The sequence below is a fragment of the Panthera onca genome, chromosome A1 (genome assembly GCF_046562875.1).
Source record: "Panthera onca isolate mPanOnc1 chromosome A1, mPanOnc1 haplotype 2, whole genome shotgun sequence".
Classification (NCBI taxonomy): domain Eukaryota; kingdom Metazoa; phylum Chordata; class Mammalia; order Carnivora; family Felidae; genus Panthera; species Panthera onca.
Window position 1 is genome coordinate 236,146,804 of NC_138339.1, and position 16,090 is coordinate 236,162,893.

At 51.3% G+C, this 16,090-nt stretch overlaps 1 protein-coding gene across 7 annotated transcripts in view; it reads left to right on the forward strand.

The window, feature by feature from the left end:
- SPATA13 (spermatogenesis associated 13) overlaps positions 1-16,090 on the forward strand; it is a 150,638-nt gene that overhangs the window by 130,262 nt on the left and 4,286 nt on the right. For 6 of the 7 annotated variants that reach the window (XM_060637513.3, XM_078446452.2, XM_060637514.3 and 3 more), the window contains 7 exons: positions 1,122-1,301; positions 1,920-2,105; positions 4,030-4,209; positions 6,362-6,594; positions 9,618-9,747; positions 11,485-11,857; positions 14,323-14,397. In XM_060637513.3, coding sequence (XP_060493496.2) covers positions 1,122-1,301; positions 1,920-2,105; positions 4,030-4,209; positions 6,362-6,594; positions 9,618-9,747; positions 11,485-11,857; positions 14,323-14,397 — 1,357 coding nt within the window. Of the gene's footprint in view, positions 1-1,121; positions 1,302-1,919; positions 2,106-4,029; positions 4,210-6,361; positions 6,595-9,617; positions 9,748-11,484; positions 11,858-12,487; positions 12,645-14,322; positions 14,399-16,090 lie in introns of those variants that run through there. The other variant, XR_009611583.3, reaches the window with a different exon arrangement.

The window sequence follows — 16,090 nt, forward strand, 5'->3', positions numbered from 1 at the left end:
GCGGGTCTTGGGGACCCGACTCTCAGGGCACACGGTCACTTCAGACTTGGCCCTCTTGATTCTTTCTCGCCAAACCTATTCCCAAACCTAGAACTCTGATATCGTGGCATTTTCAAAGACCACGTATGTGACTAAGTTTTCTAGATAACCAAAGCTCACACGTTGCTCTAAGTCATAAGGGCAGCAGTCATCAGTGTTTGGATAGTGCTGTTCGGAAATGCTCTTCCTTACGTTATCCCAGAAAGATCTCACAGCCGATCGCAGAGGTAGATGTTATAATCACTACCCGTATTTTAATACACACTCAGAGACTAAGAGGGCGCGACACTTGCTAGCAAATGGCAGACCTGAAATTAGCCACGTATTTCTTACTACACGTTTGGTGTTCTTTCCACCACTGGGCATCTGCAGCCCCTTTTATGGAACTCTTTCTAGAAGACACCCCTGGCTTTTGGAGCTGTTGACCAGAGTGCATGGAATGTCACTTCTCAATGAGTTAGCGTCTCCGTTAGTGATACCGGTTGTTGCTGTAGAAGATGACGGTGTCCCTGGGAGCTGAGAGGACCCACAGCCACCTGCCCCTGTGGCCGACTAACAGATGAGCTGTGTCTGTTCCTGGCTTTTTAAATTAGCTGTTAAATATCTGGAGACCACGCTGTGTCCTCTTTAATTGTAGTAGACTATCAAGTTAGATTAAGAGTTTATTCAGACCGTGAATGAAGTATGGAGAGTAATCTCTAGGTGAACCTGTGAGTGTCTTACTATAATGTATATACATAACCATTGGAGGCTCGGTTCTGTGTTATCTAGTTTGCTCAGAAACAGACAATTGTTTGGGGGCTGAAAATTCCAGAATTTATACTTGTTAGATAACTGATGTACAGATAAGTGAGCCGTTTTAATACTTCCTTGGGAAAAAAAAAAATAGATACGGGGTTTCCTTTAGGAACATATGAGAGACACCCACCTGATTTTCCCTGATAAGGAAACGCATTTTGTACAACGCTCAAACACTAAGGACTGACCTGGAGCCAGCAGTATGTACAGAGAAGCAGCGGAAGATGTCTGTGTCCCCTCATCTGCCCGCCGCAGTTTGCGCTAAGCACGTGTCCCCATTGCAGCTGATCAGCGATGGCAGTGTGGTCTGCGCAGAGGCCCTATGGGACCACGTGACCATGGACGACCAGGAGCTGGGCTTCAAGGCAGGAGATGTCATCCAGGTTCTGGAAGCCTCTAACAAGGACTGGTGGTGGGGCCGGAGTGAAGACAAGGAAGCCTGGTTCCCCGCAAGCTTTGTCAGAGTAAGTGTGGCGCTTTCCCCTTCCCACAGCTGCCTGTGGGGGGCGGCAGAGCTGCGTCCAGCTCAAGCCCGCTCTCTATAGGCTCAGTTCTTTGTCGTGACGTTATTTTACTTATTTTTTAATTTTTTTAAATGTTTATTTATTTTTGAGCGAGAGATCGCGAGAGCGAGCGAGCGTGGTGGGGGAGGGGCAGAGAGAGAGGGAGACAGAATCCGAAGCAGGCTCCAGGCTCCGAGCTGTCAGCACAGAGCCCGGTGTGGGGCCCGAACTCACGGACCACGAAGATCATGACCTGAGCTGCAGTCGGACACTTAACTGACTGAGCCACCCGGGCGCCCCTCTTTGTAATCATTTTAATGAAACCTTTCAGAAATTAGATGGGTTGAAGGAAAAATTTCAACCATGGTCAACTAACTGTGGCATTGCTGCCATGGTTTGAGCCGCCGGCCCAGCCGTGGCCCGGCCGTGGCCCTGCCAAGTACATGAAGACGTAGCCTAGGGCCAGGCTGCCTTCCTGACCAGCCGTGGAGAAGTGGAAACCTGGGGTCGGGGGGACCTCCTGCCTGCTTCTGGCGCCGCCTCCCCCCGAGTCACCTGTCACCTGTGTGTGGCCCGCAGTTGCGTGTCAATCAGGAAGAGCTGTCGGAGAATTCCAGCAGCACCCAGGGTGAGGAGCAGGAGGAGGATGCCGGCAAGAACCGCCACAGACATTTGGAGAGCAAGCACCAGATGAGGACCAATGTCATCCAGGAGATCATGAACACCGAGCGGGTGTACATCAAGCACCTCAAGGACATCTGTGAGGTAAGACCCCGGACCCCGCGGCCTCCCCCGGGTTGTCTGTGGGATATGCCCGTGTGGTTTTCTTCTGTCCCCGGCCGGACACACTTTTCTGTAGCCCTCGCTTTTCCTCCCCTGTCTGTCCATGCGGCCCCTGCATGGACTGCACCCTCATTCAATACTTGTCTGCCTTGTTGAGCATCAGTGGCCCCCTGCCGTAGTCAGCTTTCTTTCCTACACTCTCGGGACTGACATCCTGAGGTTATTCAGAGCGAATGACTTTCTGCCTTTTAATTTTATTTATTTATCTATCTGTTTACTTATTTATTTGAGAGAAAGAGAGAGAGAGCAAGCAGGGAGAGGGGCACAGAGAATATCTTAAGCAGGCTCTGTGCTCAGCACGGAGCCCGACGTGGGGCTCGATCTCACAACCCTGGGATCGGGACCTGGGCTGAAATCAGAATAGGACGCTCAACCGACTGAGCCACCCAGGCGCCCCCAGAGTGAATGACTTTCAGAGGAGGCAACACCCGTCGGGTGAAACCCACACGATTCCGCAAATGTGCGTCACTCTTTACAATCCCACTACATCTAATCGCTGTCTCACAGATTAGGTTCTCAGTCAGTTAGATGCAGACCAAAAAAAAAAAAAAAAAAATTTCGTTTTATCTAGTGATTTTCAAAGCCATATTCTGCAGTGTCATGGTATTCTACTGTGTGATAAATTCTGTGTCTCCCACGATCCTCTGTTTTTGTGGATTTTGTACGAGCATTATGCTCCACTGGTGTTGGCCCCATCTCCTCTTTCCCGCTGGCCTGGCCCTGAATGCTGAGTGCTGCACTGTCAGTTCAGCTGTGAACATTTAGCACTAAAGACAAACGCAAGGGAGACAAGTGCCCAGTGATTGGATTAGCTGGCCAGAGAAAGACTGAGCGATGTTTAGCTTTAACCATCTGTTCCCTAGAAGTTAAGGGAGTTTTTTTAAAGTGCCATTTTAGGAAAGTAAGTCATGTCTTAATAATTGTCGAGCTTTGACTTTGTGCCTTCCTTTGACCTGGATGAATTCCTACAAACACTCACCGGGCAGGTCCTACTACCCCTCCTATTACAGATGAGGAAACTGAATCACAGAGAAGGTAAAGTGGTGGGGTGAGGATTTAAATCAGACGGGTCTGCCCTACAGCCTGTATCTTGAACCTTTACATTGTCTTTGTGTTAAAGTTCAGACCAAGTGGGCAGCGGTATGTATTTTATCATGTAGTCCGCTTAGGCTATGTTATTACATGATGCTGATTTGGGGATAATTATTACACACATTTGTGGCCTTTCCTTCCTTCCACACTAACTTCTACCCAAGCCATGGTACAACTAGGGTGTTGTACGTAGAGAATGAGTAGGGCTGTAATCGGGGCAGGCCTCGGATTAAAGATCTGCGGATCTGTGCTCTATATAGAAAGTAGGAAATGGTGGAATCTTTGGGTAAGATGTCCTTGGCTCTTTGCCATGACAGTGAGCCGGCGGCATGAGCCGTTCAGCAAGCTGTGGCATTCTGTATTTGACAGGTCTTCTCAGCTGTGAAATGAAATTAGGGATGGGAGAATGATTATCTTAAGAGTTTAGAAAAAGTATGACAGTCCCAATGTTTGAGCCTCATGTTTGAAACCCTGCAACTTTGCTTTATGAGTATAATCTGAAAACTTTATATAGTTTCTTGCCTCCTAAATCCAACCACATGCACCTGTTGTTCTCTTTTCTTTTAAAAATATTCATAGCACACTGCTGTCGCGGAAGTGTGATTACCCCATCAGGGACCCATAGGGTAAAATAATTTTCTCTAATTAAAATCTACTCCAAGATAATGGCTTTGGGCCCAGAACACTGTATTATTCAAATAATTTCTGTGAATCTCCAAATTAATGTTTAAAAGTTTACTTCTCTGTTTCGCAGGGCTATATCCGACAGTGTCGCAAACACACGGGAATGTTCACTGTTGCGCAACTAGCCACCATTTTTGGAAACATTGAAGATATTTACAAATTCCAAAGAAAGTTCCTGAAAGACCTTGAGAAACAGTACAATAAAGAGGAACCTCATTTAAGTGAAATAGGATCCTGCTTTCTGCAACATGTATGTCACCTGTTACGTCTTATTAATCACATCCGGTCAAATAATTTTGAAATGTTTCTCCAATCTAGAAAGGAGTCCTTTTTTGTTCTGTTTTGTTTCTTGCTTTGTTTGCTGGATTAATTGCCTATGGAATGGAGATGTCAGTTGTAAGTTAAGTTGCTTGGTTTATATGGTTAATCTTTACCTACATACCTCAAGATTTTAGAATCTTCCCACTTTTATGCAGTTTGGAGTTAGGGGGTTGTGTTTGGAGTAATTTCTCATAGTCCCTCTCATAGTAACTATTATATGTTAATCACTCTTCTCAGGGTTTTCTTGTGTTAGCTTCTGTACTGCTATGACATGGTAGGATTGATTATTTTACCCATTTTCCAGATGCAGAAACTAGCCCAGAGAGCAAGTGACCCAAGGTCACACATTAGTTTTTTTTTTGATGTTTGTTTATTTTTGAAAGAGAGAGAAAGCATGAGCAGGGGAGAGGGCAGAGAGAGAGAGAGAGAGAGACAGAATCCGAAGCGGCTCCGAGCGGTCAGCACAGAGCGCAACGCGGGGCTTGAACTCACAAACCACGAGATCATGACCTGAGCGGAAGTCGGACGCTCGACCGACTGAGCCACCCAGGCGCCCCTCAAGGTCACACGTTAGTAAGGAGCAGGTGTAGGTTCAGACCGAGGTGTGCAGTTCTCAGACCCCTGTGTGGAACGCTGTAAGTACCTCAGAACGGTCTTGTGATGATGGCGTGAGCTTAATAACTGAGGATTCAGTGCCCCTGATTAATTCTAACAGATTTCAGAGGAAGGAGACTTTATTCCCAGCCCAAACGGACACAATTATCGTAACAATAATAGCAGTGACAAAGCCAGCTCCTCAGGTAGCACTTGCTGGGTACTGACCCCAGTGGCTATGCAGAGGCAGCAGAACGGAAGCTGGTCCTCGGGTAGGTTGATTTTAAGTGGCTGAAGATAATGCCGTGGTGGCCACGCAGCGGGGAGCATCCGCCCCACGAGTGCACTGGGTCTGTTTGGGACTTGGTGAAAGGCCTGTTTGGCCAGAGCAGAAGGTTCCAAGACAGAAGCTTCAGAGGTCGGTGAAGGTCAGGCTGCAGGGGGCAGGGCCTGATGAAGGCGAAGACTCTGGGCGCGGCCTTGCGGGGAGAACGGGAGAAGCCACACAAGGGACGAGGTGGTACTGGGGAGGGGTGACTGCAGTGGGCGTGTGGAAAGACAGACATGTGGGCATGGGGATTTCTGAGAACCAGCTGACGAAACTGGTCTTGGGGCGTCAGAACTGCCTGCAGGGCGTTGAGTGTCCAAGAATTAACAGGTGGGTGGGGAAAACCTTCTAGACTTCTGGGACACGGGAGTTGAGGCGTGTCGTGCTGGGCACAGACAAGTAGGAACTGCGGGGTGGGACACCGCACAGCCGTGGGCAGGGCGGGCGACCGCCAGCGGGCAGCCTGGCCGCAGTGGCTGCGGCGGGGGGCTGTTCGGAGGTGGGGTGCGGAGGCCCTGGGAATGTGGAAGCAGGGGCAAGCCCTCGAGCACGGATGGGGGACTGACAGGGTGCCGCTCTGGGATCCGGGAGAGAAGCGCTGGTGTCCTGAGACCTTGGACAAGCAGCCTCCAAGGGAGAAGTCCGGGAGAAAGGAAGGGAGCCGGGGGCCTCACGTGTGTGGGGACCAGGCGGTGGGGCGTTAGGGGGAGGACGTGCTGTGGGGGGAGCGGGTGGTGGCTTTGAATCCCCCCCTTGTGGTCACAGTCACAAGCCTGTGTGTCAGTGAAAGTAAAGAGGACGAGGGGGAGACAGACGGGACTTGGGAACAGGGCCTGCCTTTTCCTTGGAGCAGAGCTGGGGCGGAGATGACGGTGGCAGTGGGTGCCGCTCCCCCTGCGGAAGCCCCGGGCCACCGTGAGACACCCCGTCAGGGTTCGACGAGGGGGGCTTCGAGTGGGGCCAGGGCACCGAGTCCTAGAGCAGCCCCCCCCCCACCCTTGGGCCCCCTGCTCTGTAAGCGGCCCCTGCCTGCAGAGAAGACGCGGGCTTGCTGCATGAGAACAGGGCAGAATCGGGGTGCTCTCCGGGACGCCCCCTCGGACGGGGCCGCGCCCATCGCCAGCCCATAGCCTGACGCGGCTGTGCTTCCCCTTCCCAGCAAGAGGGCTTTGCCATCTACTCCGAGTACTGTAACAACCACCCGGGCGCCTGCGCGGAGCTGTCCCGCCTGATGAAGCAGGGCCGCTACCGACACTTCTTCGAAGCCTGCCGCCTGCTGCAGCAGATGATCGACATCGCCATCGACGGGTTCCTGCTGACGCCGGTGCAGAAGATCTGCAAGTACCCTCTGCAGCTGGCCGAGCTGCTCAAGTACACCACGCAGGAGCACAGGTGAGGGGCAGGTGCCGCTGGGGGACGCGCACCGGAGCCTGCGCACCCCGCCCCCAGGGGGGCACTCGGGGCTTCGCGGAGTGGCGGTGACGGGCTGGCTCACGCGTCCTCTTGACGCTCTCGCTGAGCGTTGGGGAAGAAGCTGTCGTGTCGCTTCGAACGTTCAAGATTACTCTGAAGTCTGAACTAGGGTCATCGAAGAGGCTCCGGAATATCTGTTCCTAGAGATGCTCAGAATTTAAGAATAATTCTTAAACTGTGTCATGAGCACACAGGGGTTTGTGTTGTCTGTTGGTCCTTATAAGTGACGTATATCCTACAAATGCTCTTTTGTAGCTACTCAGTAGTTAATAAATAAAGACCTACACCGGCGTAACTTCGGTTTCGGAAACAGTCTGCTTCCCGTCCTATAGCAGCTCACCCCCAGAGCGCTGTCATGTACTGCAAGGAGAAGTTACTTTACGGAAGGGTGAGGACTGCCAGAGTTTAAACCCTGAAAGAGTGGGGAATCTCGAGGGTACAGGGTAGCGTGTAGGGTCAGGTTGGAGAAGCATCCCCCCGAGGTCCCGTCTGGCTCTAAGCCCTTTCTTGCCCAACCTGGGTGCTCACTCCGTCTCCATAATCCGTTCCGTCCCGTACACCTTGCGCTTTGGGGGCACGGGACTTCTCATCGTGGTCACCCGAATGCTCCATTTCCTTGTCCCTAAGTTCTTCTGGGGGAGCTAATTATTAAGTTGCTACTTAACAGCAACTCACTGTTTTCCTGCATGCACAGAATAACGCATAACCGTGCTGTGATTATTTGTGAGATCTCACCCACTGGGTGTTGGAATGGGCACGCCGTTCTTTGCCACTCCCCAGGATGTGCAGGACCCAGTTGTGCGTGGTGCCTTTAAGTGGCACTGGTTGGGTTATTGCTGTGTTTTCACCAGGCCACAACCGGAATGCCAGCTGGATACCAAGGTTTTGGGATAAAGCTTGCTATTTTAGGTAAGACTCAAACCTCATTCCTGACATCCGTGCCACTGGTACAAAGCTTTCAGTGTACCTACCCGTAGCCCTTGAAAGGATGATCTGCAAAGGTTCTAGGATGCAGAGAGAGGGACAGGATTGTACCCAGAGGAAATCTGCCTTGCCACACCACAACAGTGCTGGCTTTTCACAGCTAACTGTTGCCCGGAGAGCAATCAGATTCTCCCCGGCAGTGCCTGGCCCTGCAGGGTGTGCCAGATGGAGCCATCTTTTGTCCTGTCTGTTGCCGGACTCCTGTGGAGACATGGGGCTTGCAGAAGGAATCTTTTTACAATTAGATTGGAAGGTGGAAAGAGAAAAAGAGCTGGGTTGCCAAACAATAGACCCTATAGACATGGATGTTAAAGAATTAAGATTAAAGGAATAAGAGAAAGGCATTCATTGAAAGAGGTAAGAGAGAAGAGAGCTATATATATTTCTATTTCTATTTCTATTTCTATTTCTGTTTCTATTTCTATTTCTGATGGGAAAATCAGAAAACTTGAGTGGAAGCAAAATAGCAAAGTTAAGAGAGCCACACATTTAAAGAAAATGTTCAAGAATGAACATACAACATGATGAGGAACCAGAGAAAATAGATAAGAGTAAAAAGAGACATCTTGACAGACATGGGCAAGCAGATTGGTACGTTCTCAGGTGGGAAGTGTATGTCCAGAAGTCTGTACATCATCCTTCAACAGTTGGTTTTTCTCTTCTAAGGGCATTTCTCACCGTGAGGCATTTGTGTATTTTGGCTACTACCCTCCACCCCCCACCCCAATCCTTTTAAAGGAGATGACAGAAAGCCCATTTCCCTGTCTTCATTCAATAAAACAAAACAATTAAAAAAAAAACAAACATTACGTTCTGCCTCTTTCCTAGGATTGACAGAAAATCTTGTAGGAAAACATATACAATAATTTTGTGCACTCTTCTTCATTGCCTGAGGCCTGGGGTGAGTGGTGGCTCCCATTACTTTGGCAGCCCCCTTGTATCCGTTTTGGTCTTCCAGTGCCCCGCTTCTGAGTGTGAACGGGCCTGTTTAAAGACAGCGAGGTCTGCCTTGTGGGGGAGTGCCCAGGGACTTCCCAGGAGTGGAGTTTAATTGTGTTTGCTAAATAAACAAGAGTCTGCTTCCAAGGCTTTCTTGTCCTGACTGCGCAGGAGGATCTGAATTCAGTGCAACTGAGATCCAAAGGCTCCGTCTATCCCGTGAGACACAGGAACGTGCCAGAAAGTGAAGAATTCAGCTCATTAGCTGGATGATTGGTTTACATGTCCCCAAATTATTAATGCCGAGCAAACTGGAATGTAAAACTTCCCAATACTAGACATGCCCTGCCCGAGTCTGTGTGTAGAGTATAGCTGTAATTTATTTTTCCAGTACCTCCAGTTTTAGAAACCTGGGGAACAGCAGCCTGCTCCAGGGAACATTTAGTTTGATCTGACCGCAGGATACGGAAGCACCAGAAATGAAGGTCGTTCAGTGAGGTGAATACGGTGTTAGTGTTTACATAACACCACGTCCAGCTTCTGTGGCTCATGTCCCCTTTGTGTCCTTTCCTGAATATCATCACAGATGAGGCTCAGAGCGGATAATTAGTCTCGAGAATGGTTACTGATTGTTAAAGTACTTTATATAGCAAAACTGGCTGTAAGAGAACCAAAGCAATAATGAAGACTGTCCTTTCTTTATTGATGAAAATAATCTATTGTCACTGTGACTAAAACTTATTTCTTGTGGCATTCACTTTCATTCATTGCGATTTCTGGGAAATGAATGAAAACATTCTTATTCCAAAGAATTCTGGATTGCATTCGGTCAGCTCCCTTAACCTATGGAGACTGTAGTCTATTCATAGAGGAAAAAGCAAAAGGGAACAATGGCCGTTATTTAGATGCCACGTCGTCCAGACTGTTGGTATACAAATCGGGGATGGGGGGCATGACTTAGTCAGTCTGCCTTTGCAGGTTTCAGGTTATATGGTTAAAACGAACCTCCTGCTTTGCAGTGATTACAACAATATAAAGGCGGCCTACGAAGCCATGAAGAACGTAGCCTGTTTGATCAATGAGCGCAAGCGCAGGCTGGAAAGCATCGACAAGATAGCACGGTGGCAGGTGTCCATCGTGGGCTGGGAGGTAAGTGCGAAGCCCTTCCTGCACCTGCTGCGCCGCCCAGCACTGTGCACCCCCTCCCTCGCTCCGGTCTAGCTTGATGCCATACTTCAGCATCCTGTGACTGACACTTCATATTCTTGGCTTTCACGGTGTCTGTATTTTGAGGCACGTGCTCGACCTTAACAGTCAGCTACTTGACGCCTCACCTGCACCAAGAAATCAACTCTGAAGCGTGTCTGTAATTCATTTATCGTTTACGCTGTCTCTCCTGCTGGGAAGTACGCTCCATGAAAGCAAACGGAGAACCCTTAAAATACACAATATAGTGGGGGAGGAGTCCGGACTCCGGACTCACACTGCGTGCGTCCGAACTGGTCTGATCTGGGCCAGATCAATATTTTCATCCATAAGGTGGGGTTGAAAACGCTACCTGCCTCACAGGGCTGTTGTGAGGATTGTCTAAGACGGTGGTAAACGCAGTCCTTGGCACACCCTGTCAGAATGGTCTAGCGTGCGTATTTATTTATAAACACGACAACCACAGCAGCGTCTGGCACTGCTCTAAGCCGTTTTTATATGCGAACTCATTTCATCCTCTCAGTGACCCTATGAGGTAGGGACTGCTGTGGCCTCCACTGAACTGATAGGGAGCGGAAACACGCACGGGTAGGGAGCTGGCTCAAGGCCACACAGCCGGAGAGTGGCACACCCGGATTCCAATCTAGTCAGGCAGCCTGGCTTCAGAGCGCGTGCTGGTGACCGCTAGACCCTATGGCAGTCATTAAGAACGATCGGCTGGTGCTGTTCCAATTGTGTTTAGACCAAGTGAGATTCGTCCTACATCAAATTGATTAGTCAGAACATACTGTCCCGAAGCATTAAGAAAGTTTGGATGGAGAAGTTAGGTTTTTAACTAAAGTAGGTGATGGCCGTGAACGTTGGAAAGAAATACTTCTATTTCAGGGGCCGTAGAGACTTGTGGAGCTTGAATGGGCCCTCAGACATCACTGTGTTTAACTCTCTTACTTTGTAAGTGAAGAATCTGGGGCACAGAATGGCTATAGGCAAGTAAGTAGAACTGTTTTAGAGTCAAGATTTTCTGCCTCCACAAAATGTTGTGTGTGACCGGGACTGAAGGAGAATAAAAATCTTAGAGATCAAAGGCCGGTGTCGTACCCAATACCATAAAGGTACATTGGGTTAGACCCGACCTAATACTGTAAAGGTGTATTTTTCCTTGTGTTCCTGGACTGTGGCATTGAGGGGATAATTTATTGTCAGAAGTTCACCGATCTCTGGTTGGCAGTTTGCCACGTGGCCTTTTGTTTCCAAGATCCGAAGCTAGTTTTTATTCTGGGAGCCGCTGTGTATACCAGACGGGAAAGCCCGAGCCCCAGGGTCGATAGCGCGGAGTTCCCACCCGTAGGAAGCCTCTGTGGTGCCCTTCTTCTCCCAGGAGCAGCCATTTCAGACGGGGTGGAGTCTAGTGACCCAGCACGTTTGCCACCGGGAATACACCTCACAACACAGAGACGCTGTAACATCTCCCGCTGAGTAGGAGGTAAAGAAAGGAAATTTCACACACAGGGAGACGAACAGCCCGAGATTCGCGTGGCCTCTTGAGCCCCGCTGACCCGCGGACGGGTCTCCTGTGACTGGAAGGTCCGAGAACAGACCGTGTCAGGACCTCTTCCTGTCTCCGTGACGCGTGAAGGAATCGGGATGGGGAGACCGTGAACTGTGTTTCCCTCCCTCCAGGGGCTGGATATCCTCGAGCGGAGCTCGGAACTGATCCACTCCGGGGAGCTGACCCAGGTCAGCAGGCACGGCAAGAGCCAGCAGCGGACGTTCTTCCTGTTTGACCACCAGCTGGTGTCGTGCAAGAAGGACCTGCTGCGCAGGGACGTGCTCTACTACCGAGGCCGCACGGACATGGACGAGGTGCGGCTTGTGGACCTGGAGGACGGGCGGGACAAGGACTGGAACCTCAGCGTGAAGAACGCCTTCAAGCTCGTCAGCAAAACCACCGACGAGGTTCACCTGTTCTGTGCCAAGAAGCAGGAAGACAAGGCGAGGTGGCTGCAGGCCTGCGGCGACGAGAGGAGGCGCGTGCGAGAGGACCGCGAGATGGGTGAGCGGTGCCTCTGCCCTCCCCTCCCGCCCCAGCCGCGTCCCCCCCCCCCGCCCCCCCCAGCGGTCAGCTCTTCCCCGCCCCCCGCCCCGGGGTCAAGTAGCCCCCTTGCAGAAAAGAAGCGGGATCTGCAAATCCCGAATACGGTTGACCCCACGCACAGTCAGAAGCCCGCGTGTTAACTCTTGACGACTGACAGCCTGCTGCTGACCGCAGAGCCTTACGGCTAATGTAGTCGATTAACACATGTACGGAGCTTGTGCCGTTTAATCCCAAGATGTGGATACTGTTGCTATACCCATTACTATAGGTGAGGAAATTGAGGCTCAGGGCACTTACCCACTCTTCTAGCGTGACCACTTAGCATTTAAAGCCAGCTCAGTGTCACCCTGACACTGGGCCACACTCTGGTGACTGTCATCCAGGCCATGAGAAATACCGGATGATCCTCGAGGCCGCCTCTTCGGGTGTACCTTTAAAGCACTTTAAATTTACCTTGCGCCCTAGTCCATTCAGACCCAAGACCTTGGCCCACCTGTTTCCCCATCTCTCTCGTGCATGAAGCTGAGGACCGTGCACCCTGTCCTACGATTCAAGCACTGCTTCCTCCTGTCGCCCTTACCGTCCCAGGGTCTGCTCGCCTCCAGGTACCGATTAGCCCTAAAAGCCGGAAACCGTCAGGCCCGGTCTGTAAGCCCAAGGTGCAGGGCCTTCCGAGCACATTAGGGTTTTGAGCACCAACTGTCGGACAGATGTCAGGATGCCCCAGGGACCAGGGGCCTTAAAGGTGAGGTGGAATAAGGATACTCATCTCTGCGGCCCACGCGAGCCCAGACCGTAAAGGTTACGTAGTGCAGGACGGAAGAGCCACCCACTGCCGCGACGAAAGCTAGAGTGGAAGCCTGGGCCCACCCCCGCCCTGTCCATGTTCCACGGATCCGTGTTGTACCGATCCTAGGCTTCGCCACGGATCTGAGTCTCACCCACAGGAGGGTCTGTGGGATCCCACGTTAGGGCAGGAAGGGCTTTAGGAGTCAGTCTGGCTCACTCACCGTCAAGCAGGAATCTCCTCTGAAACACTGAACCTCAACCCCTAGTGACACCTGTAGCCCTCATTACTCATAGGGGACCCCTTCCGCTAAGTGGACGTCCCCCTTTCACCTAGAGGAAAGCTGCTTCCCAGCAGCTGCCATATATCGGTGCCACTTTTGACTGGGTCTCACTGGAGTAAGACTCCTCCCTCTGTCATGCTGAGAACTCCTCAAATATTTGCAAAGATCCCGATTTTACCTGCCATGTAAGGTCATCTAGTGTAGGCCCTGACATCATTTGTAAGTTGGAATATTGCACTTTCCCCTCAGATGGAACCAGTATTGCAGGGGGCATCCTAAACACGTCTCAACTCTGTCCCTTGACAGAAAGAAAGACGAGCCTTGATTTTATACCTTTCTCTAGTACACTGCTTCCCTTGTGGCTGGTCCTCAGAAGACGTGAATGAATGAGTGGATGAATGAATGAATGGGGCACTCTGGGAGTCTCTGGACTGGGTGAATGTGGAATGAACGAGGGTGGTCCCGGGTCCTCGCCAGGCATGTTATGTTAGTCCAGTGCCTGTCACCTCATGTGTGGAGAGATCGGGGAGGTCCGCCATAAGGCAGGCTGGGCATGGAGGGCCGGAGTGGGGCAGAAGGCCCGTGCGGGTCCAGGAGCAGCAGAAGCCAGTGTATGGCACCTGAGGGAGGGGTCGGGACCTGTCAGACGTCAGCTCGGTCAGGGAGCCACGGCCCAGGGAGCCGCTGGGAGCTGAGTGTGACGGCGGAGGCTGAGCCCTGATTTCCTTCTCCCGGGTGTAGAGCCTGCCTCCGGGAAGAAGCTTTCTTGCCGGCCTAGGAGCCAGCCTGACAGACTTGGACCTCCTCTGTCTCTGGCCTTTGCTCTCTCTCCACGTCCTGCGTGCAGGGGCCTGCTGTTCCCCCCCACCTCACCCACTCCGTGCAGACAGCGAACTTTACAGGGGAAGTTCAAGGCACGTGCTCTCGACAGTTGGGGTACAAAATCCAGTTCCCGTTACGCAGATGTTCAAGGTGGAATCGCTCACTCGGCTTTCACAGCAGGTGGGCGAGTCGACCCTGGGACTCCTTCGATTTGCCCTCTCCTCCTAGGGCCTCACCCTTTATGGTTGTGATTTGGGTGACCCTACGTGGACGTGCGTCTGGGTCTGCACAAGTGGCCTGTGTGTCGTTACTAACAGCACCCCATGTCACCCTTCAACATGTCCTTGTAGGGAGCAGGTTATGCGAGTGTCCGTCCCGGGGACAGTCCTTGCTACTTCTCCACTTGTAAGCTTCTCAGTGTCCCTTGGTTCCTCAAGGAATGAGGTTTTTTGCTCCAGGTTATGGTTCTGGTTTTACTCTGCAGTGGCTTCACTTGTTTTGAATGTGTATCATGTCTGTTTCTAAATCCAGGAATGGAAATTTCAGAAAATCAAAAGAAACTCGCCATGCTAAATGCTCAAAAGGCAGGACACGGGAAGTCAAAGGGTAAGTTTTGAAGGACGCTTCGTCTCCCCATCTCCTTCGTGGGAATCGGTATCGGAACTCAGATCAAGGCGAGCGCCCGCGGTGGTTAGCCCGCTGACGACCAGCCTTCAACGAGGGGGAGGCGTACAGGTGATGGTACGGGTCTGTCAAAGGGACAGGGCCCCCAGAAATGGGCGGTCCAAAACAATCTGCATTTGCTTTTGAGTGGGAGTGTGTTTCAGTATTTGCCTACATTTGAATGTGAGCCTGTAAGATCTAGGTCACCTTCTAGACCTCCGTCCTGAGGAGGTGCCGGCATTCTTCCCCGGGCCCGGCCAGTTCGCCAGTCTGAGGCAAGCCAACAGCTCCTGCGTGGTCTGGGCACGGCCGGAGGCAGTCTCCGGCCCCAAACTGCTCGTCAGTGCAGGCTGCATTCGAGTTTAGAGAAGAAAAACGGGCCTAAAAGTGCAGGATGTGAAGAGATGAGTTAGGAAGGCACGCCAGCCAGTTTAGAGCAGGGCCCCCTGCCCTGCACGCACTGTGAAATTAGCAGTGCTCAGGTCACGCCCGGGGGTCCCGATGTGCAAACAAAGATTTATTTTTACAGTGCGTGTGATACATATGATCTCGTCCAACAGGAATGAAATAATAAGGATTTTTATTCCCAAAATATTTGTCATGTTCTTAGAAACTTCTATTCAGGTCAACTTTTCTAAGAACGTTGTGTCCTATGAATTGTGTCCCATTCAGTATGTTTGTAACTGAAAACGGGAAAACAAGACCCAGTTGAGCCCAGGACGGGCCAGGGGACTGGAAGATTTCATTACCAGAACAGCACTTAACCTTGCCATTGTCCTGCTGCTCCCTCCCCTCAAATGCAGACACACACACACACACACACACCCCCACCTCCCACTGACTTACAAATACCTTGAAGGCAGAAACACCTATTGTTTGTGAGCCTCTTCACTTGAGTGGCAGGTGACTAGTAAATATCACCTGTCAGAATCTGTTAGTTTGCGCTGCTGTCTTTCAGGAGCGCTGGCTCAGCAGCTGGGCACCCGGGCACCCCCGAAAGGAAGGCACCTCTTATGTGGGAAGGCCGAGAGAGCCTCCTGCCAGTCCAGACCAGGGCAAGGATGCCTTCTGCCCTGAGTCCTGGCTCCTTCGGGAACCCACGCTATTTCCTCCTGCCACGCTGACTTTCACAGTTAGCTTGTGATCTCGTAGCTAGTTTTAATAAGCCTTTTTCATTACCTCTGCGCAGATTGAAAACCCCTATCCCAATAAGACACTTTCGATTTAGCAATTCAGTTCGGGGTCCCTGTTCTAAGCACATTCCTTATGTTAGCTCACAGCTGTCATAGCAACCAGGAGGTGCTGTTATCCCCACTACAGATTCAGGGAGTGGGGGTGCAGAGAAATCAAATAATTTCCCAAATAATTATCCTGAATAATCACAGCCAGTAAGCGGCAGAGTAGGATTTGGGCCAGGGCAGGCTGGGCCACAGGCTCTCGGAGCATTTCACTGCTTCTCATCGCGAGCAGCCCTGATCCTGCCACTCCCGCTGCGTGAGCGCAGGTGATGGTCACAACCTCTCTGGGTTTCAGGTCCCCTCCCCGGAGGGTTTTTGTGACGCCACCTAATCCATGGCTGCACACTAAGTGTCTGCACATAAGCAGCGTCGTGATGGCTCGTAGATGTCCTCTGGGT